We start from the raw sequence: 10,108 nt of genomic DNA on the forward strand, positions 1-10,108 counted from the left end.
AACAGGAATTCCTATTTTAACTTTCATGAAAGTTTTAGATAATTCAGAAAAAGGAGATTGAAACTAGAGTCATTTTTTAATTGAAATATCAAGATAGATTTAGAAAGAAATTATAATAAATGAAAATTCATGTGACATTTTTGTTTTGTTTCATATCAATAGTAACTAAAATAGAGTCGAAGAACAGTTTGTATTGTTATGTATTTTAGTTCAGTTACTTTATGTATAATATGACATGCATTTATTCTCCATCACAATAATAATAGAATTTTTTACTATAATTTCAGAAAAATTATATACATTCATCAATTTTAAAATATTCAACCTAGTTTTATCTAGAAATCATTTAAGTTTCTCACAAAGCTTTTAACTACTAAATTAACTTACTTTAGATTCACACTAAGTGTTCTTTTAATTTACCAAAAAAAATCTTTAAAATTTTTGAAACAAAATAAAAAAGTACATCAAAATTTGATATAATATGATTTTTTTTTAAATCTATCTCTTTTGCCTTTTTTTTTCTTTGACTTTTACTAATTTCTCACATATTAGCTTTTTTCCCTTAAATTACAGAAAGTTAAACTAGAAAATCATGAAATTATGAATAAAATGAAGGAAAAAAAAGAATTAGAATGCTAAAAATTATCCAATGTGTACTCACTCTTTGTCCTCAAAATCTAGATGAATATCCTTTTTATTGAGATGTATTACCTCCAAAAAATGAAATTTAGCATGCTAAAAAATTTATGTGTAATGACCCAATTTCTAATATGTCACGACCATATTGAAAACCAAGTGCTACTAAATTGTTTTCCTAAAACTTAACTAATATTTATTATTAAGCTTGTAGTTGAGTTAGCACATCAAGTACACGATACATAAAGCGTCATACAAAAGAAATTAGTTAGTGTACCACCTCAACACAGTTATACAATTCCTAATTTCACAGGTGGACCTATCCAAAAGTGAGAGACTACGACAAAAATCTATACTAAGTTGAAACGCTCCTAAAATATACCGTCAACCTCGGACTGTCATTCGTCGCTATCAGAAGATGAAATCTCTATGACATCAGACTGCTCCTCAGGATTCCCATTGTCATCGTTAGAAATCTCTATAACTTCTGAAATATCTCTGATGCTGCTATCACTGCTCAGATCCATATGCATAGGCCCATCAGCGAACACAGGTCCATTCATAGGTGTCGTATCCGAAGTATCTACAGAAGGTCCAGACAATTCTCTAGTTTGTGCCAGACGAAGGTAATGAAACCAACGCTAGAGAAAGATCCCACTCAGGTATAGGCTCAGGCACGTGCTGCTCAACGGGGTCTAGCAGGGGAACAACATAGTCCTTGGGTGAATCCCTTAGTTAATTGCGATTGAGTATTGATTTTATGTGTATGGATGTGATAATATGTGTTAGGTAGTTTATAAGTGGATTTGGAACACAATTGAAAAGATTGGAAGCTTGAATGGGAGCTTTGGTTGCTAAATTTTTGGTGGTGGAGACTTGGACCTTGCCTAATTGAGTTGTCTTTAGATTATACGAGAAAATCAGGTAAGGTATAGTTTTGGTTTCTCGTATTTAGTATATAATGTCTTGTGAAAACTTAGGCTAGACGACTTAGGATAAGTTGAACTGTGTGTTTGATGCATGTTTAATGGTTTTGGTGAAAGGTTGAACTTGTTATAATGTGTAATGATGATTGATGAGATTGAGGACTTGTGTTATAAATGTTATGGTAATTGTCGAATTGCACTATTGATTGAGAATGTGTTGATAATATTGAAATTAGTGAATTGTTGATAATGATGAACCATGACGATGATAGTTGAGTATATGATTGTGAATTTAGTGTGAACTTTAAAGTTGAGTTGATTAATTGTGAGTTGGAGATGTTAAGCTTATTGGAGTTGTGTATTGGGGTATTATGAAATGAATTGAGCATTGAAATATAAATTGATGTGTTTAGATGTTGTCAAAAATCTTAGAGTTTTGGTATTGAGAGATGAGATTGGTAAAAATAGAGGTTTGATAAACTTTGTGAAAATCTGATTTTTGGCTGAACTTCGGTGAGCCATAACCCAGCTTCTAGATTCCCAAACTTTTTCAAACTTATTTCATATGAAAATTGGGTCTGTGGAGTTTACATCGTTTAAAGAATGGATGAAAAATATTTTAAAACGAGAGAGTTATGCGTGTTGAAAGTTTGGTGCGTAAAACTGAAATTCTGCAACACTTAACATTTTTGCTTACTGTGCAGCATCCGCATACGCGACCACCTGCACGCGACGTGGCTATTCCTTTCGGGTTTGGTGTCTTGCGTACACGAGCAGATGTATGCGTACGCGAGAACTGAGTTTTTGAGGGGTTGCATACGCAAATACTCGCACGTGACGCGACCATTTCCTTCGGGTTTGGTGTCTCGCGTACGCGAGCAAGGCAAAATGCACCCCCGCGTATGTGAGACTGTCCATGCGTACGCGGAACTCCTGTTTCCAGCAAAGTGAATTTTATGTTTTAAAACCTGATTTTGAACATCTAAACCTCTGTTTTTACTCTTTTTACTCTTAAACCTTAGTTGTATACTTAGTGATGAGATGAAACTAGGAAGGAATGGCATCTTGGAGGTGAAGTAAGCTTGAAAAATGATGAATTATGTATGAGAAGTACAAAGATATGATGTATATGTGATGTTTATGGCTATAATGAATGATTACGAATGAATATGAATGACAATGTGGCTTATGCACTTCTTTTATCTAAGATATGAGTTTCCCTGAGTAAAGAGCAGTGGCTTGCTACCACGTGCTCCAGGTTGATTCGATACTCTGTTGACCCTACGTCGCAAGGTTGATCGGGCACTTATAAATTCCTGGGAAGGTTCCCCCAATGAGCTGAATTTATATATGAATAAGAAAAAGCTATGCATAGACTCTTGGGGATGCGTGTCAAGGGACTGTCCAGGGTTTAGCAGCTGGACATGTCGGGTTGGCTTGATAACCGACAGATGAGACTCATCAGCCATAGGACAGGCATACATCACATGCATATGTTTGAATTGCTTGTTTGTGCTTTAATTGGGAATGCCTATGTGAATTTAATATGCTTAATTACTATACTTGCTATCTGTATTACTTGTATTCTAATTGTGTTTGCCATTGTTTACTTATTTGTCTGTGTGGTTCCACCGGAGTTGGAGGCTTTGGAGGAAAGTAGATGATGGAGGGTTGGGATAAAGTTCTGGTTAAGTTAAGAACCTTAGAGAACCACTCCGTTTATGGTTTACCGTTTTAAATCTTTAAGTTTCATAATCTAAGTGTCAGAGTTCTAGGATTTCCTCTGGCTTTCCTGGGACCTTATATCTTATGTATGTGGCACCATTACCATTGCTAAAAACCCTCGGTTCTCATTCCATACAGATATTTGTGTTTTTCAGATGCAGGTCGAGAGGTACCTCTCTAGGTGTCTAGAGTTTTCTGCAGCAAAGTGGGACTTTTGGGATATTACATTTTGTTTTGTTTAGATATATCCATGTATATAGAACTCTCCTTATAAACTTGTTTGACTTTTGGGTTATGGACTTTATATGTATGTATGTAAATATTCTCCAGCTAGCCTTAGTTTCGCAGGTTGAGTTTGGAGCTTGATTATTTTGTACCCTTGACCTCCTAATCTTATTGTTTACATATTTTTACATATGCTTATGCTTTCTTCATATGCAAGTAAACGTTTCGGCTGAGCATGGCGCTTTAATTTTAAGATTTTGCTTTACCTATCCTTCAAGACTCCTCGTATATTACATTCTTTCAATTGTTATATATATATATATTATTTTAGAGGTCGTAATACCTGATGACAAGTCATCTTAGCCTATTTTAACTAGTCTTTTTCTTTTGTTTTCATTAGAATTATGCACTTTCTTGAGCTACAAGCAAGTCAATTGGGTATATTTTCATGTTTCCTTTGATTTAATCAACCATGTATGAATTCATGCTATTTCATGAGGTTTTATACTATAATTGTGACATATTATGAAAGAATGAATATCTCATGATTTTAAGCATAGCTTTGATGTGTTTGGTTGATTAATGATAGGTGAAGAAAGCTTGGAGAAAGGTTGAAGCAAGAAGGAATAGCTAGGAGTAAAGAGAAGACAATGGAATAAGTGAAATTGAACCAGGAAGCAAAAAGCTGGACCTAAAGTTAGTCTCAAACTTTTGCACAAACTTTTGGGTGAAAAGTTAGCCCCAACGTTAGCCCCTAACTTTTGGGCTAACGTTGGAACTTGAAAATCACTCCCTGGGTACCAAAAGTTTGCGCCAACGTTAGCCCCTAACTTTGAGGCTAACGTTGGCACATGAAAATCACCCCTGGGCACCAAAAGTTTGTGCCAACGTTAGCCCCTAACTTTGAGGCTAACGTTGGCATGAGAAAAACACTCCCTGGGCACCAAAAGTTTGCGCCAACGTTAGCTCCTAACTTTGAGGCTAACGTTGGCACATGAAAACTACAAGGGGAGGAGCAAAAGTTTGCGCCAACGTTAGCCCCTAACTTTTGGGCTAACGTTGGCGCCTCAAGTGCACCAAGGAAGGCCAACGTTGGTGCAAAAGTTAGACCCCTAACTTTTGCACCAACGTGAGTATCAGCAAGTTTTGTTGGCTGATATGAAAAGTTGGACCAAAAGTTAGACCCTAACTTTTGCTCCAACTTTTGGTCCAACTTTTGCAAAACTCCAACCCGGTTCAATTGATTCACTTTGGTTCTTCTCCAAACTTCAAGAGCAATCAACCAAGGCCTCTTTCAACCCAATTCCACCAAGAGCAAAGGCCCAACTCAAGGCTTGAAGATCATTTGAAGAAAGTGTATAAATAGGATAGAATTCAAGTTCTTCGGGGAGCTTTCCTTTTGAGTTTTCATAATAGTTTTCGGAGAGCTTTGGATATTGAGTGATCTTTAATTTCTTAGTTTGGGGGAAGGAGAATTCCACTATCTTCCTCTTCATTTTATTGCTTTCAATTTCAATTGCAATTGTCTTGGATCTTGGGTTGGAGAATTGAAGGAATTCTGTTTCAATCTCATCCTTGGATCTCTCTGTTTATTTACTGCTTAATTGAATTTCAGTTTCGGTTAATTGTTCTTCATCTACTTTCCTTGCAATTTACAATTCCCTTGCAATTGTTCTTGTTGGATCTAGGAAGGCATTGAGATCTAGACTTGGTTTTCTAGTCTCTGGGTCCTGAGATCTGATTTCCCAATTTTACATTCTCTGTTTACTATTTTCAATATTCATTTACTTTTCTGCTCTGAGATCCGATTTGATCCAAATCCTCTTTTACTCTTCTGTTTGATGCAATTTACTTTTCTTTGTTTAAATTCTGCAAATCCAATCCCCAATTCCCTTTACAATTCCAGCCGTTTACATTTCTTGCACTTTAAGATTCCGCAATTTACATTTCTTGCATTCTAAGTTTCTGCTATTTAATTTCTTGTTCTTTAAGATTCAGCACTTTAATTCCCTGTTCTCTTTAATTCCATGCAATTTAATTTCTGCAAATCACAAAACACTCAACCAAATCTTGATTCGCTTGACTAAATCAACCACTAAGCAAAAATTGCTCAATCCTTCAATCCCTGTGGGATCGACCTCACTCCCGTGAGTTTTTATTACTTGATACGACCCGGTACACTTGCCGGTTAGATTTGTGTGTTTTGGGAGAAATTCACTTTTCCACCAAATTACCCATCAATACCACACTACCTCTGTTCCACGACTTAAGCGTAAAGCTCTGTGTGGTAGGGTATTACAAGTAAAATAATTAAAAGTTTGAGGTTTAAAACATAATTGATAAAAGTTTAGAAGTAAAGTTTAAAAGAGTTAAGTTTTCAAGAAATTTGTAAACACTATTTATTTATTACTTAAATAATTTTATTTGTATTAAAGAAAATAATAATAACAATAATTATTATTATTATTAATTTATTAAGAATATTATTTAGTAAAGATATTATTATCGATATTATTAATGGTAAGATAGAATAGAATAAATAGAAGTACCCTTTTAAAATATTTAGAGACATAAAGTTAATTTAAGAATCTTATGATTTTCTATCCATAAAATATTTAGTAGAAGGCTAGAGAATAGTGTGAAGATAGTGTCCAAGAGGGTGGAAGCAGTGGCTTTACTCACTAATGATGCCAAAGTGGTGATGAGCTTTCTTTAGAGATATATCTTTAGCCGATTTGGTGTCCCAAGGACACTAATCAGTGATGGAGGAAGCCACTTCTGCAACAAACAATTGGACTCACTTCTTCAGAGATATGAAGTCCGTCATAAGGTGGCAATCCCTTATCACCTTCAGACAAGTGGACAGGTTGAGATATCAAATAGAGAACTTAAGAGAATTTTAGAAAAGACCATCAGTACTTCAAGAAAGGACTGGGCAAGGAAGCTTGATGATGCTCTCTGGGTATACTGGATGGCATTTAAGACTCCTATTGGTGTGTCCCCCTATCAGTTGGTTTATGGTAAGGCCTGTCACTTGCCAGCAGAGTTGGAGCACGGAGCATATTGGGCAACAAATTTCCTAAACTTTGATGCCAAGGCTGCTGGAGAAAAGAGGTTGCTCCAACTGAATGAGCTTGAAGAGTTTGGATATTCAGCTTATGAGAATGCCAAGCTCTACAAATAAAAGACCAAGATGTGGCATGACAAGAAGATAGCCACTAGAGCTTTTCAGCCACGCCAGCAAGTTCTACTATTCAACTCAAGGCTCAAGCTCTTTTTCGAGAAGCTGAAGTCGCGGTGGTTAGGACCTTTTGTGGTAACCAGAGTGTCACCGTATGGTCATGTGGAACTTCAGGAAGACAACTCAGATAGAAAGTTCACAGTCAATGGTCAGGGGTTAAATCACTATCTTGGAGGTGAAATTGATCGTTAGAGGTCCGTTCATATGCTAACTTGGCAGAGCACCGTCAAGCTATTGACGATAAAGAAGCGCTTGTTGGGAGGCAACCCAACCGTTCATATCCTTTGATTTTACATTCAATTTGGTTAAATTTTATTTGTTATAGTTTTCTGTAGTTTTTCATTGTTTTACATGTGTTTTAGTCATGTAAAAGGTTTAAAACAAGAACAGAAGGAATCAAAAGGGAAAGCAGAACATCCTGGAGAGGAATTAGCTCAGGTGCTCTGGCACTAAATGTCAGGCTGGGCATTCAGTGCCAAAAATGGCACAAATTTCAAGGGAGCTCTATGTTTAGGTGGCGCTAAATGCCAGGTGGGCGTTTAGCATCAGAAATAGCACAATATCCTAGCAGTTTTTACGTCGACAGTGACACTAAATGCCCGGGTGGGCGTTTAGCACCAGAAATGGCATACAATCCTAGGAGTTTTTACGTCGACAGTGGCACTAAACGCTAGGGTGGGCGTTTAGTGCCAGAAATGGCACCAACTTCAAAAAGCTTTCTATGTGCTCGGCGCTAAATGCGGACTTAGGCGTTTAGCATTGAGCCCTCATTCCCAAAAAAAAAAAGTTTGCAAATGTTGTGGCGCTAAACGCCGAAGCAGTGCAGAAACGGTCAATACGAAAGGGGGATTTGAAATTTGACATGGAATCTCCATGGGGCCCACACCCCACTACCCCCATTCAGTTTCTCTCTCTCTCCACTCACAATCCCCTCCCCCTTTTTACCGTTACTCTCGCCCCTCTCCCCCCATTAACTTCTCCTCTTTTTCCATATACCACCCCACCTACCTTCCCCACCCTTTTACCTCCCCCTAACCGAACCCCCCTTCCCCCTCTATATATACCCCACTTTTTCATCTTTTAACCACACCCACAACAACAATTATTTTCCACCTTCCTTTCTTTCTATAACCCCCTATTCCCTTCTTTCTCAATTACATATCCTCCTTCCTTCCCTCTTTTTACCAACCCTCTTCCTCTTCCCCTTTTATTTTTCTTTATCCATTCTCTCTTATTCTTTTCTCCCACTTACTTTTCTATTAGTCACCATTTATCTTCCTCCTTACTTCTATTATCTATTTTCTCTCTTTTTGCTCGGGAACGAGCAAAAGTTCTAAGTTTAGTGTTAGGCGCTGCGCTATTTTCTTATCATCATTTATGGTACCCAAGACATATTGAAAATTGGGTCGTTATATAACCCCTACTATCGGAATAGGTCGAGCCCTTAGGACTAAGAAACTTAACCCTTGGTACGTAGGACCCTTCAAAATACTTAAAAGAGTCGGTCCAGTAGCTTATCAAATAGCCCTTCCCCCTGCTTTGTCAAACCTCCGTGATATTTTTCATTTTTCATAACTTAAGAAGTATAATCCCGACGAAGGCTATGTTTTGCAACCGGAATCGGTACAATTTCAAAGTGACTTGACATATCCGACATCACTGGTCAGGATCGTCAATAAAAGTGACAAACATCTGAAGGGCAATACGGTTTCTTTGGTTAAGGAAGCTTGGGGATGCGACAAAGAAGTGAAACACACCTGGGAGTTAGAAGATAAGATGAGAGCCGATTATCCGCACCTGTTTACAAGTAAAGAAAATTTTGAGGGCAAATTTTTTTTTTTAGGAGGGTAGAATGTAACGTCCTATTTTTTTCATAATTAAACGATGTTTTAATTTTTTAGCGTAATTAAACGACGTCCTTCTTACAGAAGTTATGTCCGGCATATATCGACTAAAGAGAGTTACAAACCTGTAAGACAGAGGTTGCTTACAGAGGTTATGCCAATTGGAAAGCCATACTCAGACAAAGGTTGCTGGGTTACATTAGGAGTGGGTAGAAACCGACAATTGAGCTCATTACCTTCACTAGGAATAAACATGCGTCATGATTGTTTGCGCATATATCTGTGAATTGTGTTTTCTGTGATTATGTGTGTATTGTGTTTGATTTCTATGTTCTTTAGTTATTATGCTTGGTTGTGCTTATTGACTGTTGTTGTGACTGAGTACTTAATAAAATGAACCTAACTAGCTACCCCGACCCTACTAAGGACTTCCCAATTCTTACCCCCCCTTCTTTCCCCCTTTAGATGGAGACGGGAGTATTCTTCTTTGAGTTGGACCATCCCTATATATGCGAGGACCCGATGCACCACAGTTTTTACATAGTAGCCGCCAGGCCTCGAGTACGACGGTATGTGTTGCATGACTGATGCATGAGCATCTTTTCCTTATTTTCCTATTATTTTAGATATGAATATATTAAGTTTTATTGAGATTTTAGTGTTTGAAGCCTACTTGGATGCTACTTTGAGTCGTTCTATTATTTTGACTATTTCAGGCAAAGTTTGGATCGGTTTGACAGAGTCTATGAAGAAGAAAAGAAAAGAATTTTGATTCTGTTGAGCTGGCGCGCCCAAGCACTTTGGATTGAGTGCAGCCATTTTGTCAATCTGGCACTAAACGCGGACCTGGGCATTTAGCGCCAGGTGCCTCATAACGCATGCGAGCTCTTTGCCTCGAAGGGCGCTAAACGCCGAGTCTGGCATTTAGCACCAAGAAGACAGCAAAGTTTGGAAGCTTTCTGCCACTTGGGAGCTAAACGCCGATTCTAGCGTTTAGCGCTAGTAGCGTGGATCCAACTTCAACAAAGAGGCTTTATTAGTTAGATTTGGATTATAATTATTGTATTTTATTTTATTCTAGTTATTTCTATCCCCAAACACAATCTTTTGGGCTTCAGTAATTATTGTTTTATTTTATTTTTAAATCAAATTAGGTTAGATATAAAAGGAAAAAGATTTAGCCCTTCGGGGTCCTCTCTTTTCTTCTACTGGATTCTAATTTTCACATAGTTTTAAACCCTAGTTTTCTCTCTGAGTCATGAATAACTAAACCTCCTTGTTAAGGTTAAGAGCTCTGTTTATTCTATAGATTGATACTACTGCCATTCTATTTTGATTAATGTATTAATTTAATTTCAAGAATTACTTTCGTTCTTCATCCTATGAATCTGAGTGTATTAGAAAATAACTCTTGTTCTACATAAATTCTTGTTGATTCTTGGAAAAGTTATCTCACTTGAATACTAGCTTAAAAGTAAATTCCTCCTAAACCACTAATCGCTTGGACTTAA

The 10,108-nt window shown here is 37.1% G+C and overlaps 1 protein-coding gene across 1 annotated transcript; it reads left to right on the forward strand.

Annotated features, from left to right (window-relative positions):
• Positions 1-1,265: 1,265 nt before the first annotated feature.
• LOC112748890 (uncharacterized) lies at positions 1,266-6,696 on the forward strand. The gene is made up of 3 exons (XM_025797137.1): positions 1,266-1,298; positions 2,267-2,341; positions 6,322-6,696. Exons 1-3 carry the CDS (start codon positions 1,266-1,268, stop codon positions 6,694-6,696), a joined length of 483 nt encoding a protein of 160 aa, XP_025652922.1.
• Positions 6,697-10,108: the final 3,412 nt, after the last annotated feature.

This window comes from Arachis hypogaea, chromosome 15 (assembly GCF_003086295.3).
Source record: "Arachis hypogaea cultivar Tifrunner chromosome 15, arahy.Tifrunner.gnm2.J5K5, whole genome shotgun sequence".
Lineage (NCBI taxonomy): Eukaryota > Viridiplantae > Streptophyta > Magnoliopsida > Fabales > Fabaceae > Arachis > Arachis hypogaea.